At 46.6% G+C, this 17418-nt stretch overlaps 1 protein-coding gene across 2 annotated transcripts; it reads right to left on the bottom strand.

The window, feature by feature from the left end:
* Nucleotides 1–3989: 3989 nt before the first annotated feature.
* On the bottom strand, nucleotides 3990–10718 carry PRDM8 (PR/SET domain 8). 2 transcript variants are annotated; one of them, XM_084759927.1, is made up of 4 exons: nucleotides 10352–10718; nucleotides 7823–8043; nucleotides 6747–6975; nucleotides 3990–6386 (listed from the first exon to the last, which is right to left on the bottom strand). In XM_084759927.1, exons 2-4 carry the CDS (start codon nucleotides 8039–8041, stop codon nucleotides 4768–4770), a joined length of 2067 nt encoding a protein of 688 aa, XP_084616053.1. In that variant the 5' UTR covers nucleotides 8042–8043; nucleotides 10352–10718; the 3' UTR covers nucleotides 3990–4767. The 2 variants fall into 2 exon arrangements, with proteins under 2 accessions (XP_084616053.1, XP_084616052.1); XM_084759926.1 differs by lacking the exon at nucleotides 10352–10718 and adding an exon at nucleotides 9745–10135.
* Nucleotides 10719–17418: the final 6700 nt, after the last annotated feature.

The following is a 17418-nucleotide window of genomic DNA, read 5'->3' as shown; positions in this document are numbered from 1 at the left end:
TATATTTTTTTTTTTTTTTTTTTAAAGAAACAAAATAGCTAGGCCACACATCTTTTGGGGCATGTCTCCTGACTTATGAACCACTGTTCTAAACAATGAAACACTCAGCCTTCTGTTCTGGAGTGACCGCCATTCTAATCAAGCTGAGACATGAGGGAAGGGCTCCCTGGCTGCCATCGTCATCGTCCCGTGGGTAGGTTGTGAGGATTAAAGCAAGTCAATCCAGGAACAGTGTTTAAAATACTTCCTGCTTGTTATATGCTTGAGCATGTGTTAAAATATACATGCAGATTATGTATACTAAATGCATGTCTTTATCTATAGGTGGACACGTGTACAGACATACAGAGATGTCCTAGAATATACACAACTTGGAAGATGATATGTAACCAGTTAGCATGAAGGGCAGCAGTTCAAGCTCGGCAGCCTAAAGTTAAAGAGAGAGAAATGTATAAGGAATGTTGTCTTCTGTTTCATCGCCTCCAAATCCCATAGAATACACATAATTCAACCAAGCTCTCACTTCTCTGCCTACAGTGGGGAAAGGGAGAAGCTGTGCTCTGCTTCTTGGAGTTAGCTCTTCTGAGGTACCAAGTCAGAAAGCAGTTGCTGGGCAGCGAGCCTCCCTGCTGCTTTTGAAGGAGCTACTGCTCAGCTTTTAGGCAGGTTCTGGTTTCTAAATCCCTTTGGCTGTCACCTTTATTGGAAGAGAGTAAGTTGCCAAGTGTGTGGTGGTGGTGGTGGTTGTGGTGATGGTGGTGGTGGTTGTGGTGATGGTGGTGGTGGTGGTGGTAGTGTGTGTGTGTGTGGTGTTTGTGGTATTTGAGTGGTTGTGTGTGGTATTTGAGTGTGTGTGGTATATGTGTAATTGTGTATGTGTGTGTTGTGTGTGGTGTATGTGTAATTATGTGTGTGTTGGAGAGATGGTCCATCTTTTCCAATCCCTGGATGAGTAATTTGCAGTGTAGTCTTCCTATGAACTCCTGGCTCCAGTTGCCTGGAGGGCAAAGCTTTCAAGGGAACTTTCCTTATAAAACTGGGAAGGAAAATAGCCACAAGAGCTCGGGAGACTAAGAGGAAGAAAGATGAGTTTGTGGGAATCAGATCTTGAGCTTGAGCCACCTAAGTAGAAAGAAGGGGAAACCTAACAGCCCCTCCCACCCCGCAGGTGGCCTTCGGGCAAGGCTCAGCGACCGCCAGAGGGCTGTTCCGGATCGGTGGGGCCAGCGCCCCAGCCAAGAAGCCAGCAGCACACGTTGGAGCACCTGGCCTACTGAGACTGAGAAATAAAATGAGTGGAAGGGGCTGGACCCCGGGAAGTGAGGTTACTCAAGGCCCTCAATTCTCAGAATAAGAACCGGAGTAGGGAGGGGGCACTTCCCTGCCCTTTTTCTGGCCCGGACTTTTCCGGTCCTTGCCTCTTCAACAATTTCCCGTCAGAGTTAATTTTCACTGGCAAAGCGCCTAAATGACCTAAGTTGTGAAAAAAAAAAAAAAAACACCCAAAACAAAACAAATCTGAATAGCAAGAACAGAGGATGTTATTTAGGTGTGAGTAGAAAGCCACACTCCAGTGTTTGCAATTAGTACCCGGCCCGCCCGGCAGAGACTGTCACATTCCAGCCTCTGGGTGTACTAGGGCTGCAAGGTCAAAAGGCTGCTAGGACGCAGGAAATTCCCTAGGTAAGATTTCGTTTCAGACTTAACTCTCCGGTGCTGTACATTCCAGCAGATACACCAGCGACCCTTCATGTCTCCCTCCCGGTTCTGCAGGCCTGCGGGTGCGTGCTGCACCCCATATAGATACCCTGTAACATATGGCTCCTCCAGGCGCAAATGCCTGGAGAAGGAGACGAATGAGGGACTCGCAGACCCCAGATGCTGGATTATTTCCGGGCATTATTCCAGAAACCGGGACACACAACAAATGCTGGGAAGCAACTAGTTGACTTTCTGACCTGATTTTTTTTCCAGGCAGGGCACTCAAAAGCTCAGGCCACCTGCATGGCGCGGAAGCTTGCGACACCTGGCATGGAATTTGTGAAACCAGGTTGTCTTGAAGCCCTGCGATCTTGTTTCCTCCGCAGCTGCGTGCAGGTATTAACACAGCTTCAGCCAGTGACCTAAGCTAGGAGAGATTTGGAATTCTAGAAACTCTCCTCTGGGTTTTAGACACGGGAAAGGATCACAGTGCATCTGGCAGCGCCGCAATAAAAGAAAACATCACCGAGCTTGCCTTGGCTAATGGTAAAACTAGCTTTGTGCATCCTTTCTTTCCTACCTCCAGCCAAAACGGTCTGTAGGCAGAAAGATAGGCACAGCCAACCCCAGGTCTAAGGTATCTGACTTCCGGGATCGCCTAGGCAGTAGATCAACCAAGGAACTTGATTTTATGTGTAAGATAATGACCAAACCAAAGAGAATAAAGACGGAATTACTATAGTGTCAGCTGCATGTGTCCTTCAGAAACCCTTTTCCAGGAACAGTATTTGCTGAACTTGTTCCAGACAATTCAGTTTGTCTGAATCCCCATTGGCAATGAAACTGTTGAAGAGAATGTGAAGGTTCCAGAAGGATTGGATGGAATAGGAAAGCAAATTCAAGTGTTTCCCCCCCCCCCCTTCTTAAAGTTAGTTCCCAAGATGACCTGTGCTTGCTTGTTTTTAATAGGTTTTTGTTCCAATAGTACAGTTGTGTCCTAAGCATAGACAATTTAGCCAAGGGATGCTTGATTTAAGCATCACTTAAGGACCATTTTCTACCCACACCTAAATATCATCCTCTGTTCTTGCTATTCAGTTGTGTTTTTTTTTTCACAACTAATCTTGGTCTTTTTCCCCCCACTAGAAATCTCTCTTTGGGTAAAATTGTTTGGTTATCTGGGAATCAGAAAAGCCCTCTTCGGTGCTAGAAGTAATTTAAAGACACCAGAAACATCCCTGTGTTTCACAGATGATGTAAATAAGCCACAGGTACGCCAAAGGATGTGAACAGTGGGACACTGAGTGCATTTACCAGCCCTACCCGTATTCTTCAAAGGTTCCAGACAGCTTGCTGTCTGGTGGCCCTAAAACAGCGAAGGCTTCAAAATCCTTTAGGGGAAGGTATGGGAAAGCCTTGAGACGAAGGCCTTGTGTGACGTTCCCACTAGAGATCTATCCACAGGCATCCTTCAGACACAGGGGGGAAATCAACAGACTATGAAAAGGGGAGGGAACAATGTGACAGGGTTACCGAGTCTGTTCCTGGGACTGTGGGGGGGGGGGTTGAGGATGCTGCCTAAGAAGGCTCATTGGTCATATGGTTTTTAGTTTAGAAGCTACAGTGCATGCACAGCACGGATACATATGCAGGTGTTCCCTAAGGCCTGTGGGCAGCAGCTGAAGATGGCTGAGTGACTTTCCATAAAGGAGCAGCTGGTTCTCTAGTGTTTTAGCCTCAGGACCACCCCTAATTGTATAGGTGTTGATACTGGGCCCTTTAGCACACTATCATCTTTAAGTTGTCTACAGTGTCCTTAATGGATGACAGAAGCTGAAAGTTCTAGATTGTAGGATATCCCTCCATGGAAACATTGTGACTAGATCCTTAAGGAGGCTTTAAAATCTGTTCTCCTACATGCTGTCCAAAACTACCTGATCACTTGCTGGAGACAAATTATTATTATTATTATTATTATTATTATTATTATTATTATTATTATTATTATTATTATATTTTTGCAATGGATGCCAACAACCTCAGGACAAGTTACTTATATGGCAAGTACGATGGCTATGTGATTTGTCCTTGGTCACCAAACCCAACATCTTCCAGCTAAAGAATTTTCAAGTGGCAATCAACACTCTTAGGCTCAAAACTGGCTTGTAGTAAATAAATGCTGATGAGACTGTGGCCTCTTCTATTCTTTTCAAGGAATCAATGAAAGTACACCAACTGCACAAAATCGTATGCTGACCTATGAAAAGACTTTAAGAACTTTGCAAATATTTGCTTTAAAGAAAATAGTTATTTATTGTCAAAGCATCCAACATACCTGGATAAACTATAAAGTTTAATAAATCTTTCAGGAATAAAAGAAACACATAACTATTCAGACTCCATCTCACTGGCACAAAATTACACTTTGTATTAAAAGGAAATACATATTTACATAATTGATGACATTCTTCACTGAAGTCCATAATCATTTCATGATACATGCACTTCCCCAGGAAACTAAACTGAATGGTGACCCCCTTTTTTATTCATTTTGTTTGTTTTTGTAAGAACACAGCTGTCATCAGGAAATGCAGAAAGCATTTCACCTTCCTTCATTACTTTATATCGAAAATAAATTTTGTCCTTACATATAATTATTACATCTAAACCATAAGTGCTTAATAATTTAAGTAGAAACGTATGAGAAATGCATCAATATGTTGCAATATATGACATTTTTTAAAATGTATCTTTGCTTTTGGGAAAGTGAAAATTCGTGCATTCAAAAGAAAACCCCCTCAAACAACCCCACCCAATCCACAATCCACCATCCTGTCCCGTGTGTGTGTGTGTGTGTGTGTGTGTGTGTGTGTGTGTGTGTGTGTGTGTGTCCCAAGTTAAACATTTGGATGATGAGGCTCCTGGCGAGGGGTGGGACCTGTGTGTGCACGTGTTTGGTTGTAGTGTTAGGGGGCATAAGGAAGTAGTGGATGTCCTCGCACGTCTGCTCCTGCAGGTGGTTTGACTGTGCGTGCACACGCGTGAAAAGCCGGAATCCATTACGCATCAATTATGCGAGGTCATGTGCCTGGAGAGGTGGTGACGCTCCCTGAAGGACTCGTTGCAAATGGGGCACTTGAGTTTCTCCTCCCGCCGCCGCTTCACCAGGGGCTCCATGGCGTACTCCTTTTTGTGGTGAGACCGCATGTGGTACACTAGGTCGGAGGTCATGCGGAAGGAGGCGTTGCACTTGGCGCACCAGTTCTGCGCCGGCAGACACAGCGAGGTGAAGGAGGGTGGCAGCAGGGTGAGCGCCGAGGGCAGCTGCAGCTGCAGGGGCCCCGCGGCCGCCGCCGCCGCCGCTGCTGCCGCAGCCGAGCTTTTCGGCCAGAAAGCGGTGGCGTAGAGAAAGGGGCTCTGCTTGGGCAGGCCGCCCCCGCCGCCGCTTGCCAGGGGCCCGCAGGCTCCGTTCAGTTCCGCGGTCCCCTGCAGCTTCACAGCCAGCGGATCGGCGGCGGTCGGGTAGAGTCTGGTGGGACCCACGCCGTCTCCCGGGTGGCACGGCTCGAGCGCGCCCAGCTTCTGGCCCAGGACCAGCGGGGACAACTGCGAGAAGGAGCGCGCCGGCTGCGAGAAGGCGCTCTTGCGCTCGTCCGCTGCAGCCGCCTGGCCGCCCCCCGCGCCTCCCGTGTTCCCCGCGGTACCCGCGCTGCCACCGCTGCCCAGCTGCGACACCGAGGTGAAGGCGCTGCCCCTCGCGGGGCTCCCGCCCTCCAGCCGACCGGGCAGCGCACCACCGGGCCGCGGGGCCAGCAGTTTCTCTGCGCTCCCTGGCGACCCCGACGCGGGCGTGGACGAGCCGTTGCTGGCTCCACCGCCGCCGCCTCCGGCGTCGGGGTCCTCGGCTGTGCCTCCCGCACCGTCCGCCGCCGCCGCCGCCGCCTCGTCCTGCAAGCTCGCCGCGCGGCCCGCCTTCTTCACCTCCACGAAGGCGCTGCGCTTCGCCTCGCCCGTCTCCGGGCTGGGCGGCGCGAAGAGCCGGCTGTTCTCCTCCAGGCCGAAGTAGCTGCCGGCGGCTCGGTACTGCTGCGGGGTGCACACCAGCTCCTCCTTGGAGGCCGCCAGCGGCCGCTCGGAGAAGCGGGCACGGCCCCCCGCCAGCCCCGCGCCACTGCCCTCTGCAGCGGCCTCCTCCGGGAACCGCCTCTTCCCTTTGCAGCCGCCTGAGGCGACGCCATCGGGACTCAGCTCCGCCTCCTGGTGGCCGCTGCCGCTAACGCCGACGCCCGGGGCGGCCGAACAGCTGCTGCCTCCCCGGGAGTTTTCCAGTTCCCTGGCCAGGTTGTGGAAGTCCGTGGACGGCTTGGCGCTGCCGGCACCTGCGGCGGCCGGAGGGTTGCTAGCTTCTGGAGATGGTGCCGGGTAGTGGTGTATGGGGCCGGTTTTGCAGAACTTGGGGCCGGACACCAACGGTGCCTCCTGTTGCTGCTGTTGCTGAGGCTGCTGCTGGTCTTTGCCACCGCCGCCACCGTGGTCCTTGGTGCCCACGCCGCCTCCTGGCTCTTCTTGAGAATTCGCATCAGCGCTGTGAAGTCTCTTGGGGCAGCGGAACCGCAGATGCGCCACATAGGGGAACTCAAACTGGAAACGTTGGCTGCATTCCAGGCATGTGAAAGGGGACGACCCTGCTTAGTGAGCAAACAATACACACACACACACACACACACACACACACACACACACACACACACATACAGAGACACACACACACCACACCACGTGGTTAGCCAGCATTGCCTCCAGGCCGTTTAGCCACCATCCCCGTAACAAATCCACTTTATCTCCACGGGCTGAGTGCCTGAGAAAAGAATATGCTATACTTCTTGGTGCAACTTTCTTTCTAGATTTGGTGCAGCACATTTATCAAGGGAAGCGCTCCCCCAACGTTTCCTTTCCCCTTCCGTCCTTGCTACATTCTGTTCAACAGCCCAGAAGTATCTCCTCAGCTAGCGAAGGAACCACTCCCGGGTCGCGAGCCAACCTACCATTCATTTTGTGGCATCTAGAGGGGTAGAGCAAGAGCAACTCGGTCAGTTCTTTCCCGTACCAAACTAGTAACTCCTCGTCTTTGGCAATTCTGCGGAGAGAGCGGTAGAACAGCTGTCCGTTTTTTATATAAGCTTCGAGATTTTGTTCTTCCTTATCTCTGGCTGATTGGACCAGCCGCAGCCACATGAGACCTTCTGAGGAACCGTTTGCAGCCGAAGTGTCTACCTAAAGTGTTTAAGAAACAGGTGAAAGACAGAAACCAAGGTTATTTCTTGTGTTTGGGTTTTCTTCTTTCCAAACAATTATCCGAAATCAAGTTTGCAAAAGTTGAGTAAAGTCGGACCACATCCCTGTGCTTGTAGTCAACGGGAAAGATAGCCATCTTTTGCAACACTAAATCAGTCTATATAGATTAGTCTCTTCAGAATTTCCTTTTCAGTTACGCCACATGCCAAAAATTGAGGGAATTTCGTGTACTTCCGAAGTAAAAGGCAAGTCTGGGTCTTAGAAATTATTCTACTGCACTCACACCCATCTTCCTAACTGTGGCTTGAAGGACTAACAGGTTTTCTTCCTAAAGAAAGACTAGAAAGTAAGAGGCCTGTTAGAAACACAAACGTGCATTTGACTATGATTTGCTCCCAGAACAATTAACATTTTTATTTAAACACAAACTCTGAATACTACTAGCTAATGTTAGTTAAGGAAAGCAATATTCAGGATACCTCTCAGGTTAGGAAACAAATATACTCCTTACATGTAAAAGTACGCACAGAGAGTACCCAATATATATATAAAGCTCGACTCTAGAAAGGTCTCCTTAGCAAATTAAGAAGTCTTAATTTAGGGAACCTCGAACTTGGGCACCAATTTAGGCATCCTTAGTATATCAAGTCAAATTTTTTTTTCTCAGAAAATCATTTGATAATTTGAGTCTAGCTTTTCTTTTTTAACTTTTTGTTGTGTTCACTCTGGTTGCTCAAATGGTCACATTCTCCCTAGGCTAGCTCCTTGCTAGCTCCCAACATGGAAGTTACCCTCAGACACTTCCATCATACTTGCAGAGACTTACCCGGAAGATGTAAGGTACTGTTCTCTTGTCAGTGGACTTGAGGGCTATGAAGGCTATGCTGTCATACAGGGAAGTGTGGCTCAGAACACACGGACCAAATATGGCATTCTCTGGGATGTCACAGGTTGTATATACACTGGTAAAAATATCTGTCAGACATTGTTGGACAGCCTTGGCATCTCCATCCCAGATGCTTCTCTGGATGCCTGAATCCTCCATCACTGGAGACAGATACACAGGACAAGAAGCATTGTTGTTGTTGTTATTGCGTTTTCTGCTATGAACCTCGGCAGAGCGTTTCCGCTACTAGGCATATTTTCTTTGCACTTTCTGGCTTTTTTTTTTTTTTTAACATAGCTCCTATTTTAAAAATAAAGCAGATCAATCTGGCGTATTTTAAAGATGCCAACTTCGAAGTACTCTTTCCTTTTACATAACTGGAAGCATGAGAGCACACTTCCTGCTTGAGAAAAAGAAAATAAAGAACTTGTGAAGGCCAGACCAGGCTGTGTCTAAAATACCCCAGGATTCATAGAATGGGGCATTGGGATGAATGTAGGGGTTTTTTTCCTTGTTGTTTTGTTGTTGTGTTTGTTTTTTTGTTTGTTGTTTGTTTGATTGGTTTTAGTTTTATTTTATTTTATTGGGGTGTGTGTGTGTATGTGTGTGTGTGTTTTAAACCAGCATATGTAGATTCACCTGAGTACACCCATACACACACACACACACACACACACACACACACACACACAACTTCTAACCCTTGGGGCGATGTCCCGTCCTCCTATGTACTGAACCCCGTGCCTACATCTAATTTCTTCCTTTCTTCTAACTAGGGGAGCAGCCTTAGCTAGCAGGCGGGGACAGCGGAGCATGGCGAATGGATTTCAAGTGGAGTGTCAGGGCCACTAATTCTGTGTCAGCTAACCTTTCTCTGCAGCCTACAAGAAGGGATGCATGTCTGCTCATTACCATAATCCAGCGCTGTCCCTCCGAGGCTTTAATTAAAAGCAGCAAGCAGAGGTAATTATTTTTTTTTCTCGACATGCTTATTTATGGGTGAGGTTGAGTCCCAGTTACCTTGTTATACAAGAGGGTGGATTGAGTCGCTTGTGGCCCATGAAGCGAACAGGTATAGGGCAGGCCTGAAGTGTCCCCTGTCTGATATACTGTGTGTAATGACTGGTGAATTCTCACTTCCCCGGATACCACCCTGTTTAGGCAAGAGGGGGCAGCCCTGCTTGAATGGTCCTCAGTAGGCTCTCCAGCTGTTTAATCCGCAGCAATTTAGAAAGTAATGCCCCAGTGGAGGGCTCTCTATTAAGCTGTCATACAGGGACATTTTCTCTCCTCAGCCACTGGACACCCCCTACAATACTGAGCACTTAAGGAAAGCAATAATTTAAGATATTTAAACTGGTTATTAGTTAGCCACGTCATTTTTTCCTGAGGGCTCTAATGATTCCTCTAAGTTGATTTTTTCCCTAGTAATTTCACCATTGACAGTGATATCTCTGTATTTATGTAACTTAACTGGGAGAGGAGAATTGATTTTATTCTTCTCTGGTACAGCTGGCTTCTTATTAAAGAACAATATTGGCGATATGTATTTTTGTCAATATTTACCAACCAATTAGTCTTACAAATGTGAGAAAATGTAATACCTAAAACTTCGGTCATTCTTTTTCCTATTCATTGTTCCATATGCCCAAATGGCACCTTTATTTTCCAGACAGTGAGAATAAGGAAAATAGCCACAAAATAGAAAGTTTACGATGCTACACTCTGTTCCTGGACCCGTTCTGTCCCCTTCTGATTTTTAATTGCAAATCAAATACACTGCAGGATACTGGTTCCCTTAACTCCCTTTCAGCAGAATCCCACTCTCTCCTCCCATTTGCCAACATTTCAACGTTTTGCACCTTGATTTCTGCATCGCTTTTCAAAGTATCTTTCAAGGGAGCGGTTCATTGTGGAAGGAGATCGCCCACCACTTCGGCATCGGCAGGGACTCGGTCATTAAAATGCAGTGCTATCTAACAATACAGCGAAAAGGTCCCACGCCCGGGCTCATAGGTCGGTGCCGCCACAGTGGCCGCCACGACGACGAAAACCAGCCACAAGAAGCGGCAGGCAAGACCCCGGGCTTTAAAGTCTAGCCTTTCCTAGCCCTACGCCCATCTCCAGGCCTGGGTTCTCATCCTCCATCCACCCTCCGCGAAACCGAGAGCCGGCTGGGCTCGCCGAGAGCCGGTCGTCGCTGCGGTCCCTGCTGCCGGATGCTCTCCCTCTACTCTGGGCTGGCATTGTCTGGCTGCCGCGAGCTCCCCAGTCCCTAGCTTCTCCAGCAAAGTGCTCCCACCCGCTCCTCCCTTTGTATAATCTTATTGGCAACGGAGATAATATTCAGCAATCATTTCTTTCCTATCTTATAGATAATGAGGAGGAAGGGAGCAATATTTTCTTCACTCTTTCCACTCAACCTGTACTCTTCCCATCCCCCTCCCACATCAATGCAAATAGACTTACCAGAAATAAGGTCAGGACCGAGTCGCCCAAATAAGGCCACCTGGAACCGAGGGGATGAAACCCAATGTTCCTTCCTGCCTATTGCATTAGTGTATCTCCATGTCAAGAGGTGTCGGTGTCAGTCTTGTGGGTTCTGTCCAAAGACAGAAGAGAGATGCAGATAGCTTGAGAGAGAGAGAGAGAGAGAGAGAGAGAGAGAGAGAGAGAGAGAGAGAGAGAGAGAGAGAGAGTTGTACAGATGGACCCGATGCAATGACTGACTGGCACGCAGACACACACTTTTTGTTTGCTGCACATAATCTGCCCAATGACGCGTGACAGCCCACGTCCCCTCCCTTTAACTCTTGCTGGTCTGGGAGCTCCCTCCGGCGCAGCAAGCCTGGTTTCTTCGGCCTGCCCGCGCCAGGCGGATCCTGAGCTCCTTTCCCAAGTAGCAAAGCCTCTCTAGAGCAGTCTGGTCCGCCTCCTCCAGCCGCTGGATCCCACTGGGACTCCTGATGTGGCAAAATCCGTTTCAGGCTTTGGAAGGAAGGTGCCAGAAGGCACAGACCAGCTAGCTCCCTTCCGTTTATCTAGGCACTCAGACGACCTAGGACCAGGAGCTGGCTACGGTGCAAGCTTGTGAACTACTCGCATACGTCCCCAGAGTTTCAGTGCAGTGGCTCAAAGAAAGGGTGAGGATTTGCCCCGCGGGATTCTCTAAGCACTGAGCTGCAGCTGATCTGTGAGGCCAGTGGCCTAGGAGGTGACAAACAGGCTCTCTTAAAATGCACTCACCCTACCTAGTAGGAAGTCCCTTATAAATTTTGGAGACCAGGGCATGCACTTTGGTGAGAACTTGGCTTAGCCCTCTCCTGCCCTAAAGGATAAGATGATAAATCTGGAATGCTGCCAGACATCCCAAAGGGGCTTCGGTGGTCTTCAGGCCCCAGGACAAGGGTCCCTGAGTGGGTATGGGCTAGGGGAGCCTTGCTGGTGGAAAGCCTGAGTCGCTGGACTCAGGTGTCAAAGCTTTCCACCCTCTGTATTGTACATCGTGTGATTCCCAAGAGGTCTCATAATGGGGCTGGCTGCCGGGATTCTAAGACCTCGGGCTTAAGGAAGGATGGTTCAAAGTTTACCATCATCATCATCACCACCACCACCACCACTACTGCTACTGAGACGGGTTCTCAAGAGCCTTTCACACCCACCCACTGATGAAGGCACGCGTAGAGTCACAGGAATGAGACTGTCTCGAGAGCCTCGTTTGTGCACTAAGCCACTTAGAGGCGCTGGCTGGTCCTCTAGAGCTGCAGCTGATGCTAATGACTTGAGGTCTTTGACAGCGGGGAGAGTTTACTCCTTTTGCGAGGACCACAACACAATGACGCTAGGGGCTCTGGGGCTGTTTTTCTCTGGTAGGCTCTCTATTCCTAAGGAAAGAAAGGCCTTTGAGTGGCACAGACGACCCCCTCAATTCCACCCGGACTCTCACTGAATTCAACTGGGCAATAGGTCAGGTTTAGTATAAATCTAATTGTATAGTTTACTCGCTAAAGGGCAAGAGGCAGGACCAGACTTTAAGGAGGAGACAATCTCTGTCCTTGCCTCTCAGAGCATAAGAAAGGTTGGTAAAGGGCTGCTGACAGTATGGCCCATATGCGACTCTGAGATATCTCTCTCTCTCTCTCTCTCTCTCTCTCTCTCTCTCTCTCTCTCTCTCTGGAACAGGTACCTGCTGCAGAGAAGAATTTTCCTACATTTCTCCTTTCTGGTTTCCTCCTCAGAAGATTGCTAGTCCTGATCAGATAGAATCCTTGCCCTGGGGCTGGAGGCATCATAGGCTGGGAGAAAGGTCAAAGTTCTCATCTTCCAGCTTGACTACCAAGCCTTAAAAGCAAGTTCTAGAACAGCAGCTCCCTTTAAACCTGTGCAAGTTTGTGCAGCTTAAAATAGCCTGGCAAGGAAGCTCAGTTAAATGGCAGGCTTCAGACACCTCTGTGGCAGCGCCTGCAGCTGCCTTTAGCCACCGATTTTCTTATGACTCCATTGATACCTTTGCTCCTCTCCCTCCTCATTCTTTCTCCTTCCCACGCAGCATCCCCATATGGGTTCTTCAGACAACTGGAGAGTTAGAAATATTGAAAGATTTGTCTCAAATCTGGAAAATGAACATCTGGGTAAAAGAATAGAGGTGAGGTAGTTAAATGAGTTAAGAGAAGGAAGAACAAGAGAGACCAGAGGCCCAGTTGTAAGCAACAGAAAGGCATGAGACAAAAGCAGCTCTGGAGAAGTGGCTTAGCCATTAATGGATAAGCGTACAACCAAAAAATAAAAAAATGAGTTCTAAGAGCTGAGGTGGTGTAGAAACTAAGGCCTGACTCAGGTGATGCACGCATTAAGGGAAGGGCTGTTTGTGGGGTGGGGGAGGGGGACTTAGTTCCATTAATGAGTTGAACAGAACAGCGCTTTGTGTCTGCTTTGCTTATGGTTTAGAAAACACAAAGTTTGTCTTTCCCAGAAAACATCATCTGCCCATGCATTTTAACACTCTTTGTACATCCTGTAAATACCAAAGCACCCTTTCCACTCCGGAAGGTAGGCGGCTAGAAAGCTGAACTCTAAATAGAGAGGGTTTTTCTTGTGTCTGACTTTTCTTTCCTTTTTATTATGTTTTCTTTCCCTTTATGCATCTCTGCCCAATACTGAATTCTTGTTTCTACCTCATGTGAACTTTAAAAAGAAAATGTTTCTGGTATTTAAAATGGAAGTTCATGAGCTTGACTTTCAAATCCCAAACTAGAGGGAACCGAAAATCCACAACATCAGAAAGAAGGGAGGCCTACCTTCCTCAAGTTCTAAGCAACAGATGTTTCATTTCATTTTTCCACATTCTAAGTAAATATTCTTTCCTGATTTTAGTTAAAGTGTCTAACATTTAAAATCCCTCACCTTTCATAGATCATTTTTGAAGACCAAATGGCTGCTGGCATAACCAAGCAAACAGTTAAGCTGAAATTCCTACTCCCAGGGGTTTTCAGTATTTTAAGTGGTACACATTTATTTGGTCATATAAATGGTCAAAATGACAATCATTAATAGAATGTTAATAAACTCCACATATTATTATTATTTTTCTAGCAATGCATGGGCTAAGATGGTGCCCAAACTATTTCAAAATCACTTCCTGGATTTCAGCAATGCTAACGAGTCAAGGCCTTCATTCAGCCTCAGACAGCACTATAAAAATACACTTAAACTCAATAGTTTTATGGACGACGTAGAACGCTGGGTTTATGAAAGCATTTGGAGACGTTTCCTTGTGGTTTATTTCCATCTAAATGACTAGAAGTACAACCATAACTAGGAAGAACAGCCATTCCACTCTGATTTAGCAAGGGTTCTTGCAGCTCTGGAAAACAAAAACAAAAACAAAAACAAAAAAAACCCTAAAAAAAAAAAAAAGGACCCCCTCAAACCCCAAACAACAACAAGACCACATCTGTAGACTATGGCACTGTTCTATTGGAAAGAAGGCTAGAGAGAAGTTGATGAATGGTGATTGAAGTGGTTTTTTTTATTCCCTAAGAGAAGGAGTAAAGACAGGATAAGAAATGAAATTTGGCTCTCCCTAGGGCTCAAGAAACAGGGCCTCCAATATCTTAAGCTCTGTAAACAAGAGAAAAACAAGGACACCTCTGTGAAGGACTGACTCCCTTAAGGATTGGCCACTGGTGATAAAAACACATTGACTTTCTATGTCTGGGTTTGGTTGTATATCTCTAATCTGATTGCCAAAGCCATCTTCCTGGAAGAAGTAACTTGCTGAAGGAAAAACTTGACTGAGGATTTGTACTTAGAAGCAGAACACCTGTCAGATACCAAAACTCCCTATCAGGGGATTTTAAAATTCATTCTTTTTTTTTTTCTTTTGGAAGGGGGAGTGAGGGGATGAGACAAGATTTCTCTGTGTAGCCCTGGTTGTCCTGGAACTCACTCTGTAGACCAGAATGGCCTCAAACTCACAGAGATCTGCCTGCCTCTGCTCTGCCTCCCAAGTGCTGGGATTACAGGTGTGCATTAGCATCTCTGGCTAGCATTTTCTTTTTTCTTTTCTTTTCTTTCTTTCTTTCTTTTTTCTTTTTTTCTTTTTTGAGACAGGGTTTCTCTGTGTAGCCTTGGCTGTCCTAGACTCACTTTGTAGACTGGGCTGGCCTAGAACACACAGCGATCCACCTGCCTCTGCCTCCTGGAATTAAACGCATGAGCCACCATACCCAGCTATTTTTTTCTTTTATTCGGAGAATGATCCCTGGTGGGCTTAAAGAGAGTGTGGGAGATTAACCTGAGTATTTGTTTTATATCTTGATGAGGGCAAAGGATCACTAAGACTGAGGGCACAGCTGTGTTTTACAATCATATGTGTGAGCTCAACCTGGGTCTCTCCCCCTCTTGGAGTATTGTACTGACTTTACTGGGTGGCTATTAAAAAAAAAGTATGTGCTTCCTAGCTGGTCTTGGGAAAACCAGAAACTCATGGCATGTAAATTCTGTAGCCTGTCAGGAGAAGTTTATATTCTGGACTTTTTCCTCACTTAAGTCAAAAAGGAAGGAAGGAAGGAAGAAAGGAAGGAAGGAAGGAAGGAAGGAAGATTTTCTCTTTCCTTTTCTTTTCCACCTCTCAACCATCTTCCATGCTTTGTAGCTGTAGACACTACCACTGTTGGTGTCATTATTGTTACAATCTGCCTTTCTAAAGTTCACATCTTCCCCTGAGAGATTCTGAGTTTCAATTACACTTGTATTGAGGTTCACCTGAGAATTAGCTAGTTTTTAAAAGCCCATGCTATTCTTTCACGGCTACGTCATCCTCTCTTCGGTCTGTGTAGTAACCTCTTGGCTCATTGGCTTCTGAATATCAGTTCTAGAAGGGCTAGCAGGCTGACATGATGCACTCTTGATCTGAATATCAGTGCCCCACACGCTTACCTGACAGTGGGAGGGAGACTTTTGATGAGGTTGGTTGCCTTGCATCTAGAGAATGCCACCAGGTTGAGGGGCTCTACAACGAATGAACGAATGAACGTCTTCACACAGGCAGGAGAAAAACCTTATCCTGCACCCAATAGCTAAGCTCCGCCCCCTCATTTCAAGCTGTGACTCTAGAGTTTTAAAAAGGAGGCACTGATTGGCTCACTGTGTCTACTTCCGACGCAGACCCATTCCCTGGTGCCTAATTCCAACTGGCCTGAGCAGATGAGCACTTACCCTGTCAGGAATTTCTTGCCATCGCAAAAGCATTTCTTCTCTTGTGAGGAAAGGGTCTATCCAGAGTGCACACACACGCTCAGGCCTTTCCAGCTTTCAATCTGCCGCTGAGGATGTTCTTTCTTGAGACCCTGGGGGGATGGGATGTGACGTCAGTAGTAACAACAGTGAGCTTCACATTGCTTTGCAAGAGTCTTACAAGTCCCCCTAAAACCTAAAGTTCTCCCTTGCTTAGATCACCAGTTGAGCTGTTGGAATACACACCATTTCAGTGCAAATGAACAATAGGTATTATAGAAGTTAATTTAGCACCAGTGGAGGAGGGTTTCTCGGGTGTTATGTGAAAACCCTAAAGCATTCAACAGATTTTTTTCAAAAGTACTCAAACCCACCAGGAAATGTGGTTTTCAGTGCAAATACTTGAAAGAGGGGTGTCCTAAAGAACTCAAAGACTGAGAAGTTGTCACCATCTCTAGTGACATCATAGGTGTTGGAGACGACAGTGAGAATGCTTTATGAGGTGGGGAAACACCAGGGGCCAATGTGTATGTTTGTTCCTTGGAAAGTATTAGATGAAAAGCTACCTCTCAAACTTCAACGGCAGCCCACAGAAATAGGATAACCAATACATCAATGAGCCTCCATAACAGTTTAATAAGAACTCATGTTTTAAAAGATGATTAATGTTTAAAATTGCCAAACGAATCTTTTGAAATTTCTTTTTCTTTTCTTTTCTTTTTTTTTCTTTTTTCTTTTTTCTTTTTTCTTTTTTGGAGATAGGGTGTTTCTGTGTTGTCTTGGCTGCCCTGGACTCTTTTATAAACCAGACTGGCCTTGAACTCACAGAGATCCGCCTGCCTTGGCCTTCCAAATGCTGGGATTAAAGGCGTGCTCCACCATGCCTGGCTTGAAGGATTTCTAAGAACAAATATAACTGACTGTACTTCTGGAATAGAGTGATAATCTAGGCCTCAGTTCAGTGTAGGCCAAAACAACTATGAACTTTGTTCATAGTGTCCCCTCTTCTCTCTCTCTCTCTCTCTCTCTCTCTCTCTCTCTCTCTCTCTCTCTCTCTAACTGTAATATACTTGGAGTACAATTGAAATTCAAATATTGAGGAATACATATAGGGCGATATTCAACTGAGGCCAAATTCGTCAGATAGGCCATGTCTGCTGCTGGAATATACTCTTTTCTTGCCTTTAGAACCCGTTCTAAAACACTGTCACTTTGTCCCTAAGACCTCCTTCTCCCAAGAGCCATAACTACACACACACACACACACACACACACACACACACAGAGAGAGAGAGAGAGAGAGAGAGAGAGAGAGAGAGAGAGAGAGAGAGAGAGAACACTGCTCCTAATATGTAGGCAACTACCTGTACAGCTTCTGGAAGCCTGGCACCAATCTCAGTGCTGGCTTTCTTTCTGCTTTAGGCTGACTTTTTGTTTCCCTGACATTTGAAGTGTCATCTTCTATTCAAAAAAGCATTTGCTAGCCCTTTCCCTATGTGCCTGTATATTTACAACAGGGTGTGAAAGCTGTTGAGGGTAGCAATTAAAAATATGACTTTCTGTCCTTTTCCTTGGCTACGTGTCTATAATGCACTCAATGCTCCTTGATACACGTCTTCATGTAGCACTGTTTTGAGGACACAATTCACGGGATGTCATATGATGAAGCTATTGGCCCTAGGAAGAGGTGAAGGAGTAGAGTTGTGAATGATATATATATTTTCAATATCATTTCACCATGTAGTGTCTGTGTGAGAACAGATCCCCCTCAGCATCACACATGGTTAGTTTATCTGAGG

Source organism: Acomys minous, assembly GCF_964271855.1.
Source record: "Acomys minous genome assembly, chromosome: 15".
Taxonomy (NCBI): Eukaryota; Metazoa; Chordata; class Mammalia; order Rodentia; family Muridae; genus Acomys; species Acomys minous.
This window is presented reverse-complemented; position numbering and strand designations above follow the sequence as displayed.

Bases quoted from the DNA above. Each gene is read 5' to 3' on its own strand.
- PRDM8 (XM_084759926.1), bottom strand. From the start codon at position 9,793: ATGAACCGCTCCCTTGAAAGATACTTTGAAAAGCGATGCAGAAATCAA. The intron at 8,044-9,744 runs GTGCAAAACGTT...ATCTGTCTCCAG, and splicing joins AAAGCGATGCAGAAATCAAG to TGATGGAGGATTCAGGCATC. The intron at 6,976-7,822 runs GTAAGTCTCTGC...TAAACACTTTAG, and splicing joins CAGTACCTTACATCTTCCGG to GTAGACACTTCGGCTGCAAA.